Source organism: Hyperolius riggenbachi, chromosome 1 (assembly GCF_040937935.1).
Source record: "Hyperolius riggenbachi isolate aHypRig1 chromosome 1, aHypRig1.pri, whole genome shotgun sequence".
NCBI classification, from domain to species: domain Eukaryota; kingdom Metazoa; phylum Chordata; class Amphibia; order Anura; family Hyperoliidae; genus Hyperolius; species Hyperolius riggenbachi.
In genome coordinates this window covers 536,865,834-536,882,254 of record NC_090646.1, presented here as the reverse complement: position 1 = coordinate 536,882,254, position 16,421 = coordinate 536,865,834, and the positions used below count along the sequence as shown (strand labels likewise).

Genomic DNA, 16,421 nt, shown 5'->3' with positions numbered 1-16,421 from the left:
CACAATACGTATAGAAATCCGCCTATCTGATAGGCGGACTACGCATACAGCCTCCAAAATAGGGGAATAGCCCACAGACATAGCGCCGACCAATAGGTTTCTTAGGACCTCCCAACCATCGCCTAGCAACATAGTTGCCACCCATAAACAAACAGCCCACAATATGAGCGTACCCATATCGTATAGGCACAAGATCTAGAGAATATACTAACACATATCACCCCTTATTGCTGTCCACAACAATGCGGCCAACCACAATAAAGGGGACACTATACATGGCAAGCTCTGCAGCATAAAGTAACTAATCAAAAAATGAAAAATTGAAAAAATAAAATGCACATCTGAGTGTAAGTAATCCACAATGCACTCCTCGGTAAGCACCTACAAAAGAACCCCCCCTAAGAACAAAGAACCCATCAGATGCAAAACGATAGATCATAATCAATATTCAGGTCCCCATTCCCTAGCACACCCAGTTTTTTTATCCAAAAATGTTCACGTCTGGATAATTCCTTATTGCGATCCCTACCCGCCCCCCATCCCACAGGGACCCCATCAATTATTTGTACTCTCAACTGTGAAACTCCATGACCCGCCTCTACAAAATGTCTGGCCACTACCTGGGTGGTATCTTTATTTCTAATAGCTGTCTTATGGGAGGATAGTCTCACCTTGAGAGCCTTTGTGGTCTTGCCCACATAGGCAAGACCACAAGGACACTTCAAAAGGTACACAACAAAAGTGGAGTTACAATCAAAATGTTCCCTTATCTTAAATGGGGTAGCCTTGGAGGGGTGTCTAAAGACATCGCCCTTACTAACAAAGCTACACAAATGACAACTCAGGCAAGGGTATGTACCCTTTCTGCCTTCTCTTGGTCTATGTGTATTAGTTTTAGTATGAACCAATTTGTCCCGTATCGTAGGGGCCCTTTTGAAGGATAGGAGGGGTGGGTCCCTAAATTCTGGGACCCTAGGAAAGGCCTCTCTTAGCAGATGCCAATGTTTACGAACTACTTTACCTATTTGTAGACTACAAGTGTTAAAAGTTGAAACGAACGGCATACGTGGGGAATTATCTCTAGTCTGTCTACCCTTTTCTCTCGCTTCAAGGGTCCATGATGGATATCCCCTTTGTCTAAATTTATGTTTCATTCTATCAAGTTGAGATTTTTGACTAGGTCCCTCAGGGACGATATTCATAACCCTTTTGATCTGGCCATTAGGAATCGAATTTTTAATCTGGGCTGGATGGAAACTTGAAAAATGTATAACAGAGTTTCTGTCAGTGCCCTTGACATACAGGTCAGTGCTTAACGTAGCACCGTCCCTGTATACCATAGTGTCCAGAAAAGACACCCTCCACTGATCAACATGTGCCATAAGTCTGATATTAGGACATCCAGCAGAGAAGGAACACAAAAAGTCATCAAGGGTCAAACGCGGCCCCGCCCACAAACAAAAAATATCATCAATGTACCTCCACCAGCACTTAGCGTGCTGGCGGGAAAGTACATTGGTATATACAAAAGATTCCTCAAACAAACCCATAAAAAGATTTGCGTAGGCCGGAGCCACGTTCGACCCCATCGCCGTTCCCCTCCGCTGGATGTAAAAGTTGTCCTCAAATTTAAAATAATTAAACACCAGGACTATTCTCAATAACTCAATCAAAAAGGCTCGCTGATCCTGTAGGAGGTCAAGCTGTGTCATCAAGTACCAATCGATCGCCTCTACACCCCCATCATGTGGGATGGAGGTGTAGAGGCTCTCGACATCCATTGTCACCAGTAAAACATCCTCCCCCACCATATCCAATCCTCTCAACTTCTGTAGAAACGAGGTGGTATCTTTAATATAGGAATCTAGCTGGACTACAAGGGGCTGCAGGATCCTGTCAAGAAATTGTGCTAGTGGGACAAAAACTGAATCCACGCCGGACACAATAGGACGGCCCGGCGGAGATTCTAAATTCTTATGAATCTTGGGCAATGTATAAAAGCTAGGGGTTACAGGGTGATCTTTAATCAAAAATTTGGCAAGCTTCTTATCAACAATATCCTTAGAGAGAGCATGTTCTATCAATGCTTTTATTTTATTTTGAATATCACCAATAGGATCCGTCAATCCTCTTATAAACTTCTGGTCGAGCTTTATAGAGAATGTTTGGATGCCTAAAAATACAGTACTTCAATTAATGCAATATAAAGTAATCATGCGCTGGTATTCTACTCCGGATGCCCTTAATAAATTATACAGTTCCGTTCCATCTATTTGCTGGAGATGTTCTTATCCAGTTTTACATTATTTCCACATTTGGTGGTCCTGCCCCTCAATCCAGAAATTTTGGAAAAAGGTTGAGGTTTTTTTAAGAGTAAACACAGACCTAGACCTCCGTATCAATAAAATAGAGGCAATCTTTGGTCAGGGCCTGCAAACCACTACTGAATTATCTATGGACCTCTTAATGTTTTCAACCTTGATCGGCAAGAAACTAATTATTGAACACTGGGGTACCCACACTATCCCTACAATATCAAGTTGGCTCACTAGATTTAACGAGCTCTTAGAGATAGAGTACTCACATCCCCCTGAGGCCCCAATGACTGTTACCAATGAACAAAACAGATGGATAAAGCTGTATAATTTTTGTTTTGAGAAATTCAAATTCTAGCCATACTATTCTAAGGGTAATGTTAAGTAGCTATTCTTTACACTTTTACACTTTTCTCTTGGTGATTTCTTTTCTACTCACCGTGTTCTCCAGTGGGTGGGACAACTGGGAGTGTGGGACAGCCCCCCAACTGGAACGAGTGTTAGTAGTGTGGTGTGGGTGTATGGTGTGTCTGTGCCCGTGCCCGTGCGTGTGCCCGTGCGTGTGCCCGTGCGTGTGCCCATGCGTGTGTCCGTGCGTGTGTTCGTGCGTGTGCCCATGCGTGTGTCCGGGCGTGTGTCCGCGCGGGTGCCCGTGCGTGTGCCCGTGCGTGTGCTCGTGCGTGTGCCCGTGCGTGTGCCCGTGCGTGTGCCCGTGCGCGTGCCCGTGCGAGTGTCCGTGCGCGTGTCCGTGCGTGTGTCCGTGCGTGTGTCCGTGCGTATGTCCGTGCGTGTGTTTGTGCGCGCACATGTCTGTGCGTGTGTCTGTGCGTGTGTCTGTGCGTGTGTCTGTGCGTGTGTCTGTGCGTGGGTCTGTGCGTGGGTCTGTGCGTGTGTCTGTGTGCGCGTGTGTCTGTGTGCGCGCGTGTCTGTGTGCGCGCGTGTCTGTGCGTGTGTCTGTGTGCGTGTGTGGTGTCCAGCATAGGGCAGTGTGTAGATAAATGTTGAGCTGTGGGGTGCACAGTTTTGCTTCTGTGGTTGCTGAGGGGGGGGGCGCGTCTTGTACGCGGGAGGATGCGGTACTTTTCTTCATCTTTGGTCTGTTTCTTTTCTCCCCTTCTTTATTTCATTTTATGAAATAATTAAATTTGATTGGCAAATTCTGATTAGCAAATATGATGAGACTTTATGCCCAACACCAAGAGCGTGGTGATGAAGCCTATCAATATGGTTGGGCCTTCATAAACTGTGGCTAGGCTCTGAGCTAATCAAGGAACAAAAAGAAAAGAAAAAAGAAAAAAAAAAAAAAAAAAAAAGAAAAAAAAAATCCTCTTATAAACTTCTGCTTGTGTCAATTGTCCCAAAATTTCTTTTCTATAATAATCTGCGTCCAAAACAACTACTGCCCCGCCTTTGTCAGCGGGGCGGATAACAATGTCCTTTCTAGACTCCAAATCCCACAAAGCTTTCAACTCCCCTTTGGTGAGATTAAAGCTTACTTTTTCCTGTACAGAACTAAGTTCTATTCTTTTAATGTCTTCGTTAACCTTAGTAACAAACAGATCCACTAGTGCATCAGTTGAAGGGGTAAAGGTACTCTTTAAACGGAGTCCACTGGCAGATAAAGTGAGCTTCCCCTCATCAATTCGATTCTCTCTCACTTGTAAAGGTAGAGCACTAAAAAATGCCTTTAATCTAATATTCCTATAGAACCTAAAAAGTCCCTGTTCCAACAGAAAAAAGTCGGGTCGATTTGTGGGGCTAAATCCTAGTCCATAGTTAAGTAATTTCATCACTGAGATTGATAGTTCATGGCCTGAGATGTTGACAACTAGATCCTGGGCTGGATATCCTTCCTCTGACGTAGGGTCATTGAGTTGGTTTGACTCTGCTGGCCTCTTTTTGTGGTACCTCTGTTGTTGACGCCGGTACCTGGCCCCCCCTCTGCGTTTCCTCCTCCTCCCGGAGATGAATCCCTCGACCCCGGCAAAAAATCAGTGTCAGAGGAATTAGGCAGCGAGTTTCCAGAGTCCGGTTTACCACCCCTCGGTACTCGAGGTCTTGGTCGTCTAGAGTTAGCCGGAACCATCCATTGCCATGAATAAACGTATCCTGTTTGATAATCAGATATATCACGATTATATTTGGATCTCTTTGTCTCCTCCATTGATGCTCTGAAGGTATCCATTTTTTTCTCTAAACAATCACAATAGGATCTATAATCCTCCTCAGGGACCAACGTCGCTGAGTCTTCCAGTGGATGGGTGCTGCTCTACAACCAGAAATAGTTTCATTTGAATGCAAATTATTGATGCCAGTGACCACAAAGCTTACAATCTAGGTCACTGAGTAATTGAGTAATTGTCTGTTAGGGCTAGAAAGTGGCTGCAACCAACACAAGCCAAACACATACCCGGGCAATGCCGGGCCATCAGCTAGTCTATAATAATAACATGGGGACTAACAGCATTGCTCAGATACTTCCATATACAAGCTGATTTGTGGCTTCACTCGTATATCATGTACATGAGTTTTAACCAACTCTATGCATCATTAAGGTTTGTATACAGTTTTCTAACAATTTCAATGTTATAATTTTTTAATATAAAGAAATTTTTCAAAAATTTCATTGGGCGTTCTTGTATTTTATATTTTTACCAGATTTGCCCGCTTTACTCGGTGTATGATAGCACCGCTAGCCTCTACACTATGAGGTTGTTATTTGTATAAGGGTGTGTATGGTCCTAACTTTTTGCATTCTAACAGCTGACAACATAGGTCTCTTCCTAGGCAGTAACACCAAATGACTTACTATGCCTACCCCTGCCTGCATCCTTATATGCCTAATCCTAATATTTATGTTGTCCCTAACAGTAATAATCCTAAAACTTAACCTTACTTGGAACCTAACCTTCCCCTATCCTATTTAACAGGCACACAAAATGTAACATTTCACATACTGATGTAATGGTGCCAGAATTGTTTTTGCCCAATATAAGGTTTCAGCTGTGAATAAGCTTATCTGATGTCCCACATCACCCTTGGCGGGCCTGATAGCCGCACTACATCCTGGCCATGTGCTATAGGCTCCGCTTTACAAATTGTTCCTTTACTAGTCGCTGCCAGCACCTTATGGTGTACAACACCTGCTAAATCTGGAGATATGTATGACGATTGGATGTGCTTCAGCATTTGAAATCCACATTTTGTTTTTCCATTGAAACTGTGAGTTTCTAAGGACAAATAGTTCAGAGAGCAGCAGCAAGCATAGGCTTAACATACACTGAAACTCCATGGAAGGGCAGAAGAATCTCTGGGTGTGTGCATGGAGAATAATATCAAACTCTTCACAATGCCACCTGCTGGTGGACACTGGAAATTCAATATAGTCCAAGTCCATTCACCAGCAGATGAAAGAGGACTTCGCAGGATCCCAGTACAGAGTGCCACCTGCTGGTGCAAGGTAGATTTTCAGTACAGTCCAGGCATACAAGGTCACCAGCAAAAAAAAAAAAAAAAAAAAAAGATATTGAATGATTCCTAGGAGATATACAGCATGGTGATAGTCAATGTCATCCCTGCAGACTGATGAGTGCCAACGTATCCAGTTTTATGTGAACCTCTGCTGAAGAAAGTGTGCTGGGAAAGGAGGAAGAGGGTCAGAAACTGCCAGTGTTAGAAAAACAGGAACCAGGAGCCCTGTAGTGTATGTAAAGTACAGCTTTTTCTCTCCTCTGCCCTTGCTAATAAATATGATAGGTTGAGTTATTTTAAGTTAACATATCAGTCCTAGTCTATTCGTTCCTAATAGCAACCACAGGAAGGTGTCCGTCATTGCCTTTATTAAACTGTGTGTTCAGTGTCCCCCACCCAAGCTTGGACAAGGCTGCAGTGTCACCAGGTCTGTAGCCATGGCCTTTCTACCCCAGTGCTTCAGTGGTTAATAAAAGCACTCATAGCTCACACACCACATTATCAGAAATTTACTTGCCCTGAAGAAGCCACCGAGAGTCGTGAAACGCGTTGTCCATTTCTGTGCTATTACTTGACTTAAAGTCTAAAAAAATTATTCAGTCAATCATATGAAGGTAAGCCAACGCTTACCTTTTTGCATGGTTTTTAATTGTTTTCTATATTTTTTGGGTGCCTCCAGTCGTGTTCTTTCTAATCTTGTCACCCCTCTTAGGGGGTTGGGTTCTTACGTTCTATCATAAGTTTTCTCTTTTTTTTGAGCACCGACTACTCCTAAACCAAGGCTGAATGGGGACGGTATTTCCCCACTGTAAGCGAGATATGTCTCCCCTGCTCACTTCCTTTACTAGGATATTTTAATTTTTATTTAAAGTGGACCTGAATTTAGAACTTCATCTCTGCTCTAAAATATACGCCATAGCTAACAACCTTTAAAGAAAAACATTTATATGTTACAGCTGATACAAGTCCTGCAATACATCTGCATTGTGTCTACTTCCTGCTTTCATGGAGGCAGACATATTGTTAAAGCGGACCCAAACCAAACATTTTTTTAATTTACAATATTAAGTTGCACCACTCTGACACATACAAAGATAAATAAACACTCCTTCAAGCCTATGAGCATTTCAGTGCATGCTTTTCACCCTCCTCTTTGCATAACTAGGGTTATACAGGTGGCAGCCATTAGCAATTCCTCCTTTGCTGGACACCATCTACTCCACCAGTTTGCCGGATAATTTGCCGGCAATATGAAAGGAAGGGAGGGGTTTCTCCAATAAATGTAAAATATTTTATATTTGTCATCATGCAGCTGAAAAAGGGCTGCTATTTATTATTATAATTTAGAAAATACATTCTATTTCTGAAATCTAGTATTTTTAATTTGGGTCCACTTTAACATCCTGTGTTTACCAATTAGCTGCCCTGCCGTGGCAGAGGAGGTTCCTGAGCTGTCACAGCTGAGAGATCAAAGTATGGTGGTGATTAGTCACAGATGAGTTGGAATTAGCCAGGCTAAGCTCTCTAAATACATACAGGGTGCATTTCTCTGCTTTCCTTCTATCCTGTGCAAGAGTAGTTCAGGTCCACTTTAATTATTTGAAGAAGCAAAAAGGAGCTTGTAGAAATAAAAGAACACTGCATTCCTTTCTGTGATATCAAACGGCAGCCATCTGTACAAGACGTTATCGTTGGATAGACTGGCTGGTTTCAGACAATCTACAGATTATCAGCCTGCGCATAAGGCACAAACATCTACCCAGGTTGCACAATATCTGCTCAGATATCAGACAAGTAAGAGAGAAAATCAATCATTAGAGCACCACATCTACTGAGATAAGCCGTCTGCTGTTCTGTTCCCGCTGACCCTTGCAATCCATTTGCTTTGTGATGAAGTCTAAATCTATCAGATCTGGGACTCCACTGCAGAATTACTTTTGGTGGGTCCCAAACTGCAAAATTTGGAAAATGAGACACAGATTCAGAGTGAAACGCAAATGAGTGAAATGAGTGATGTTCCATGTCATGCCATACGCACCTTAGTGAACAGCGTAAGCACAGGTCTCTCCTTCTGGGTCATATAGCCTCTTATTATTATCTCTGCTGGGAACCTGAGCCGGTACCAATGTCTCAGACTGATCATCTTCTGTAAGGAAAAGACACAGCTCAGATGACTGATAACAAACAGCACCTCATTTATCCTCATTTAACACTACGTAGCCCTCATTCTGAATCATCATATGCTCACTTTCTCATCTTCACTATGTGCCTTGAATTTCTAAGCATGTATTGCTTGAAATTGAAGCTTCTGTGGTTTTTTATTTTATTGGTTTTTAAAATCACAAATTCACGGGCTTAAACACATTCATAAAACAAAAGCTGAAAATATATAGAAATCAAAATAAAACAACACATAGGCCTTCTTATGGAATTTGGATTTATGTTCACAAATAATCCCACCACTCTGCATAACCAACGTTAGAATCTGTTACATTGTAAACTGCACAACATGGGTTGTGAGCACCGGCTGTTGAAGTAAGTACACCATCTTGAGTACTTAAAGAGACTCTGTAACAACAAAAACCTCCCCTGGGGGGTACTCACCTCGGGTGGGGGAAGCCTCCGGATCCTAATGAGGCTTCCCACGCCGTCCTCTGTCCCACGGGGGTCTCGCTGCAGCCCTCCGAACAGCCGGCGACAGAGCCGACTGTAGCTTCAATATTTACCTTTGCTGGCTCCAGCAGGGGCGCTGTGGCGACTTTCGGCACGGAAATAGACGGAAATACCCGATCTCCGTCGGGTCCGCTCTACTGCGCAGGCGCCGGAAACTTGCGCCTGCGCAGTAGAGCAGACCCGACGGCGATCGGGTATTTCCGCCTACTTCGGCGCCGACAGCCATCAGAGCACCTGCGCAGGAGCCAGGAAGGTAAATATTGCGTCACGGCTGTACGGAGGGCTACAGCGAGACCCCCGAGGGACGCAGGACGGCGTGGGAAGCCTCATTAGGATCCTGAGGCTTCCCCCACCCGAGGTGAGTACCCCCCAGGGGCCGTTTTGTCGTTACAGTTCCTCTTTAAAGTGTAACTGTCGGGTATAAAATAAAAAATCGATTCTTTAGTTTTATCTGGTAAACAAGTAATAAGGATACTAACCAGGCAATCCAAAAGTTAAAAATCACTCTTTGTTTTCTTATCCATAAAACAACATTCCCCAGTTTCCGTGGCTCTTATTTGGTACATCTGCCATACAAAGGAAGTTGCAGGCCATGCTGGGTTGTCCTTTTTTGCTTCTCTACTTTCCCCTCAGACTTACCTAATGCATCTTGATTGGCTGAAGCCTCTTTCCCTCCTGTTTTCCCCTCCCACACCTATGTTCCTCTCTGATTGACCAATATTTCTCATGCTGAGACAATGCACTTTCTATTACAGAGCTGGGTGGGAGTGCCTGAAGACTGGGACAAGGGCAGGCAATGGATACACAATCAGGAAGAGGAGAATATGGGAGGAAATGACATCAGGATTGGATTCAAAATAGACACAGTTAAGATGGAGAATCCTAAGAAGGATTTTCTCTTTTTTTTTTACTATAGAAAAATCACTAAAATTAAAACGTGGACAGTGCAATACATATGTTATATAAGTAGAGCAAGTATTTATCTTCTTATGTGTTTTTTTTCTTCTCTGAGATAGTATTGCTGACAGCTCCTCTTTAAAGAGTAACTGTCAGGCATAAAATCAAAAATCAATTATTTTTATATGGTAAACAAGTAATATGGATGCTAACCAGGCAATCCAAAAGCTAAAAATGTCTCTTTTTTTCTTCTCCATAAGACATTGTCCCCCAGTTTACCTGGCTCTTATTTGGTACATCTGCCGCTCAAAAGAAGTTGCAAGTCATGCTGGGTTTTCTTTTTTTCTTGTTTGCTTTCCCCTCAGACATACCTAATGCAGCCTGATTGGCTGAAGCCTCTTTCCCTCCTGTTTTCCCCTCCCACACCTCTGTTCCCCTCTCGTTGGCCAATATTTCTCAATGCACTTTCTACTGCAGACCTGGGGAGTGTCTGAAGACTGAGAGGAGGGTGGGCAATGATACACAGACAAAGTAAGGTAGGAAATGATGTCAGGGTTGGCTTCAAGATAGACACAGAGAAAAAAGTTCTAAGAAGGTTATTCTCATGGGCGTCCGCAGAAAATTTTCCAGGGGGGGGCAAAAAGTGGGGAGTTAAAAAATTGGGCCGGTGTACGCGCGCCAAAAATTGGAGCTACGTCATGCGGCGCGCGTAGCGCGCCGCGCCGAAAAATGGGTGTGGTCATGAACCAGAATGTGGGTGTGGTCGTGGGTGGAGACAAGTTTACATGAACTAAGCAATGGTGGGACATTAGATTAGGACAGTGGTGGCGAACCTTTTGGAGGTCGAGTGTCCAAACTGCAAAGTCACTTTACTATCACAAAGTGCCAACAGCAATTTAAACTAAATACAAACGTTTTAACTCATACATGAACATTATGGAAAACTAAGTTGAAAATAAACTGTGAAGATAAACAATTTCATCCATCGTACTCCTGAAAAAAATTATTCATTTTTTTTAGAACCTCCCAGTTTCATTTTCTGTTTTAAAAAGCAGAAAAAGTAGGTTTAATGCTATTGTCTCATATGATGATGATTCAGCTTTTTCCATAGTCTCGCAGTTAGCAATCATGTGACCCCCAACAAGACAAATTCAGCAATCATGAGGCCCCCCCCATCAAGACAAATTCAGCAATCATGAGGCCCCCAACATGACCAACTCAGCAATCATGAGGCCCCCAACAAGACAAATTCAGCAATCATGAGGCCCCCAACAAGACAAATTCAGCAATCATGAGGCCCCCAACAAGACAAATTCAGCAATCTTGAGGCCCCCAACAAATCATGAGGCCCCCAACAAGACAAAGTCAGTAACCATGAGGCCCGCAACAAGACAAATTCAGCAGTCATGAGGCACATAAATAGACAGCTTTTCACATAAATAGGCAGAATGCCCCCTTAATATGTAGACACCTCTCACCTGGCAGCAGTTCCCCAAAATACACTCAATCTGACAGCAGTGGTTCCCCAAAAATAGGTAGCCCCAGGTCTATAGGTGTCCCCAGAATAGGTGGCCAGCGGTATAGATGTCCCCAGAACTGGTAGCCAGGGGTAGAGATGTCCCCAGAACAGGTAGCCAGGGGTATATGTGCCCAGTATATGTAGGCAAGGGTATATGTCCCAGTATATGTAGGCAGGGGGTATATGTCCCAGTATATGTAGCCAGGGGGATATGTCCCAGTATATGTAGGCAGGGGTATATGTCCCAGTATATGTAGCCAGGGGTATATGTCCCAGTATATGTAGCCAGGGGTATATGTCCCAGTATATGTAGGCGGGGTATATGTCCCAGTATATGTAGGCAGGGGTATATGTCCCAGTATATGTAGGCAAGGGGTATATGTCCCAGTATATGTAGGCAGGTGTATATGTCCCAGTATATGTAGGCAGGGGTATATGTCCCAGTATATGTAGGCAGGGGTATATGTCCCAGTATATGTAGGCAGGGGTATATGTCCCAGACAGTATATGTAGGCAGGGGTATATGTAGGCAGGGGTATATGTCCCAGACAGTATATGTAGGCAGGGGTATATGTCCCAGACAGTATATGTAGGCAGGGGTATATGTCCCAGACAGTATATGTAGGCAGGGGTATATGTCCCAGACAGTATATGTAGGCAGGGGTATATGTCCCAGTATATGTAGGCAGGGGTATATGTCCCAGACAGTATATGTAGGCAGGGGTATATGTCCCAGACAGTATATGTAGGCAGGGGTATATGTAGGCAGGGGTATATGTCCCAGTATATGTAGGCAGGGGTATATGTCCCAGACAGTATATGTAGGCAGGGGTATATGTCCCAGACAGTATATGTAGGCAGGGGTATATGTCCCAGTATATGTAGGCAGGGGTATATGTCCCAGTATATGTAGGCAGGGGTATATGTCCCGGTATATGTAGCCAGGGGGATATGTCCCCAGAAAAAGTGGCCATGTGTGCAGGAGGAGGGGAGCAGCGGAGAGAAGAGGGAGAGCTATGGGCACTCACCTTAGGGGGCTCTCCCTCCCTCTCTCGCTCTCCCCTCCGGAGTCCGGAATGAAGTGTGCAGCGGCTGGCAGCGGTGGGCGGAACTTACCTCCTCTCGTCGCACGCGCCGGATGGATTAGCCGCTACTCTGGCCTGATCCAGACCAGAGTGCGGCACCAGAACTTCCGGCGCAGGAGCGAGAGGAGGTAAGTTCCGCCCACCGCTGCCAGCCGCTGCACACTTCATTCCGGAGGGGACAGCGAGGGAGAGAGAGACCCCTAAGGTGAGGGAAGGGGGGGGAGACGTCCGCCCTTCCCCACTGTGCCCATAGCGCTCTCTCTCTTCTCTGCGTGTTCCCCTCCTGCTGGCTGCACGGGCACGCGGCCAGGGGGGGGCAGCGGGCGGCCAGGCTCGGGCAGATGCCCGGTTTTGCCATATGTGCGGACGCCCATGGTTATTCTCTTTTTTTTTTTACTATAGAAAAATCACTGAAATCAAAATGTGGACAGTGCAATACATACGGTATGTTATGTAAGTAGAGCAAGTATTTATCTACTCATATATGTGTTTTTTTTTCTAAGATAATATGGCTGACAGGTCCACTTTAATAAATGAACTGCATAGGTTATAACTACAAACAAATAGAAACAAATGCAATGCTTTGTGCCTGTGTATGCATATAGTTGCTGAAACCTTCTGACAGTAGATTTCTGAAACACTTTTGTTACAGTTCATGGAATAGTGTCATGTTAAAGGACTACAAGTTAAAGTAGTGTCTTTTTATCCGTCTTATGCCTGCCTATTTCTTCTTCTGTTTGAACAAGAAGTTTGAATCAGGATGATGCCATTTATTGGCCAACTTAGAGGAAACAAATGTAATATTTCAGCTAATTAGCCATCTTCAGACTTTGTTCCTGTATATTACCAATATGTTTAAACACGCAGCTTATATACACTGGACATTTGGAGGAGAAACACTCTTTTGCAGACATAAATAGATGTCATTAGATGCCTTGATTACAACTTCAGGAGGATCTCACAGGATGAAAGTTATAAATAAGGCATCTAATGGAATTGATTTATGTCTGTAAAATAATGTTTTCCTCTGAATCCTCCGGCTGTCTTTGATTTAATAAAATAAATTAATTACTGTAGCTATGTGCAGGAGTGCAAAACCTTTCAGCAACCATCACCATATTCTGATATGACCCAAAAAGATGAATAAAAATAATAGCTAAAAAAGATGACAAAACCTTTGGCAGGTGACCGTGACACATATATCTGAAACAAATGTAGATAATTGCTGAGACTACCACTTTAAAAGGAACCTGAGGTGTAAGACCTATGGAAGCTGCCATATTTGTTTCTTTTTAAACAATACCAGTTGCCTGGCAGTCCTGCTGATTTTTCTGGTCAAGTAGGGTCTAAATCACACACCTGAAACAAGCATGCAGCTAATCTTGTCAGATCTGGCATAGGCTGCATTTCCACTTGTGCCGTGCGAATCGCCGCGGTATTCGCATGGATGACGATGTATGCGAATTTAACCATGGCAGTGCTGGTGTTCTTTTCTATAGTTTCTATGCAAATTCGCATGCGTTATGCGGTATGCGAATTCTGATGCCATGCGAATTTTTTCTGCACAGAAAAACGCAAAGGAATCCTGACAAGTGGAAACAGTCCCATTCACTTGTATTGCTATGCGAATTTGCATACAAAAAACGCATGCAAATTCGCGATAGTGGAAATGGGCCCATAGACATCTGATCTGCAAGCTTGGTCATGGTCTATAGCCCCATCTACACCATACATTTTTTTGTCCGATTTGATTCGATTCGATCCGACATGTCCGATCGGGATTCAATTCAATTTGCCATTGCAAAACAATGGCAAATTGAATCGAATCCCGATCGGACAGGTCGGATTGAATCGAATCAATAAATCAGACAAAAAAATTGTACGGTGTAGATGGGGCTTTACGACCAGCTAACGCCGATTGGCGTAAACTGGTCGTCTGCGGGTTTCCATGGAAACGGCCGCTCGTTCGAGCAGCCTTTCCATGTCCGTTCACGGAGGGTGTCTCCGTGAACAGCCGGAGAGCCGCCGATCGCGGCTCGCCGGCAAAATGTAAACACGCGGGGAAGAAATCCCCGCTGTTTACATCATACGGCGCTGCTGCGCAGCAGCGCCGTAGGGCAGATCGGCGATCCCCGGCCTCTGATTGGCCGGGGATCGCCGGCATATGATAGGCTGAAGCCTATCCTACAATGCGCAGGACGGATATCCGTCCTGCGCAGCCCAGGAAAGAAGAGGTAGGGAGGGAGAGGGAGGGAGCACAGAAAACTGTTATGATCGCTTCTGCAGCGTTTACTGCTGACTGCAGTGGTATTGCAAACCAAGCAGTTCTGATGTCATTACATGCATTTGCTTGCATAGTTTGGTTTGCACTTAAACTAGTTGCTGATTCCATCTGCAGTCGCTCTGAAGTTAATGACAGTTTAATATGCTTTTGTGTAAACAAACATTGTCTGCTGCAATGGAGGGGCAATCCCTTTCCTGCAGGCTGCATATCATAGTCTGCCTTTTCCTGCTATCAGCCTGTGATTAATTACCATTCACTTGTGTGGGAATCTGCAGGTCTGCTCCCATTGGATGACCTCAGTATAAAGAACTGCTTCCTGCAAGGCCTCATGGGCTACCATAGTCTCAGATTCTGTCTGTTACTCTGCTCGTGCCCCACCTCGTTCCTAGTCCGTGTGGACTGCGCTGACTCCTGCGAAGGGGTCAGCGAGTCCTCCTAGTTCTGCTCTTGTTCTAGAAGTTATTACTCTGCTTGTCTTGTGTCATATATTGGTTCATCGCCAATATATACGCATACTTGCGCATTTTGTTATTTTCCTTGTATTCGTGTTACGTTGATACATCAGTGTCGCTGATATATACGTACACGAACTGTTTATTTCCTGTGTTCAGTTAGTCAGCCTTCCAGCGCGTTTTGGTAGTTTGCGCGTATCGTGAGCACCCGTGCTGAGCTAGTATCCTGCTCCTGGTCCTGTTTGTGGATTGCGTTCATCTCTGCGAGGAGATAACGAATCCTTCTGAATCCTGTCCTGTTACTGTTTGTGGATTGCGTTCATCTCTGCGAAGAGATAGCAAATCCTTCTGAGTCCTGTTCCCTGTATTGCTCCAGTGCTAGTCAGTGTTCCTGCTTATGTCATATATCGGTTCATTGCCGATATATACATATGTTAGTCAGACGTTACAAATAGTTTCATTGATAGCTGTAATTGTAATACGCTAGGAAAACATACTTATTGTATATTTGTCTGTGTTACGTTCATCTATCTTGATCCTGCTATTTCCTGACTATCTTGTCCTGTCTTTGTGAGGCACGCCATCGCTGCAAACGCATTAGCTGCCTCATTCCAGTCTGTCTTATTGTGGACGCTTGCTGTCACTAAGTAGTGGCTAGTTAAGCAAGCGTTCATTCTGTCTACCTGTCCTGATCTCCTCAGTCCTGGTTTATGCGCTCAGCGCTACTTTGCGCTGAGACGTTATTACGAAAGTGTTGTTTGTGGCTGTTCGGATCTGCACCGGCTCTGTGCACCACAATCTCCTATTGGAGTCAGTCCTCTCCTCCACTAAACTGGGGATATCCTGATTCCTTGTGCTGGTGTGTGTACCTCCTTCACGTCATCTTATGTGTTGCATGCTGACTGTGGAGATTACACCTCCAAGCTTAACAAAAACGATGCGGAGGGGGGCTTTGAAGAGCCCCCCCGCAAAGCGCAGCAAGCCGGCGGCGATCAGACCCCCCCAGCAGGACATCCCCCTAGTGGGGAAAAAAGGGGGGAAGTCTGATCACCCTGACATAATACTGATCTGTGCTGCGGGCTGGAGAGCCCACGCAGCACAGATCAGGCAAATCACCCCTGGTCGGCAAGTGGTTAAGCTTAAAGGATCAGGAGGCTTCGGCCTCTCTTGCCTAAAAACTCTATATTTAGCTTGCAACCTAGAGATCTCTAAGGCATGGTGGTTGAAAGACAATAGACCGTTATGGGCCTCTATGGAAAGCTCTATACTGAAATGTCAACCCAGTGACTTTTTTGTAGCAACATGTATACAAAAGAATATTCAAATACCAACTTATCCCACAATCATAGCCACTATTAATGCATGGAAATCATTGTCACAAACAGAAACTAAAGGCCAAATTAGAGCAATATCCAACATTCCTCTCTCATGTCTTAAAATCCTAATAGACAATATTAATATATCTGCCTGGATGAGGGCGGGTATAACCACTCTACAACAGACCATTGCACAAACAGGGATAAAATCCTTCCAAGATTTGAAGGAAGAATTTGGATTGGAAAATCAAGACTTTCACACTTTCCTCCAAATCCGAACCTTCATACAGTCAACACAATCCTATTGGCCTAAATGGCCAACAGACCTATACTCCCACTTTGTTATTCCGGGCAAATTAAAAAAGGGAATAGCGACTTGCTATGAAACCTTAATATCTAACTCAATAAT

The 16,421-nt window shown here is 44.3% G+C and overlaps 1 protein-coding gene across 3 annotated transcripts in view; it reads right to left on the bottom strand.

The window, feature by feature from the left end:
• C1H5orf63 (chromosome 1 C5orf63 homolog) overlaps nt 1-16,421 on the bottom strand; it is a 132,267-nt gene that overhangs the window by 50,770 nt on the left and 65,076 nt on the right. For all 3 annotated transcript variants that reach the window (XM_068271652.1, XM_068271651.1, XM_068271653.1), the window contains exon 2: nt 7,825-7,932. In XM_068271652.1, the coding sequence (XP_068127753.1) occupies nt 7,825-7,932 (108 nt within the window). The remainder of the gene's footprint in view (nt 1-7,824; nt 7,933-16,421) is intronic.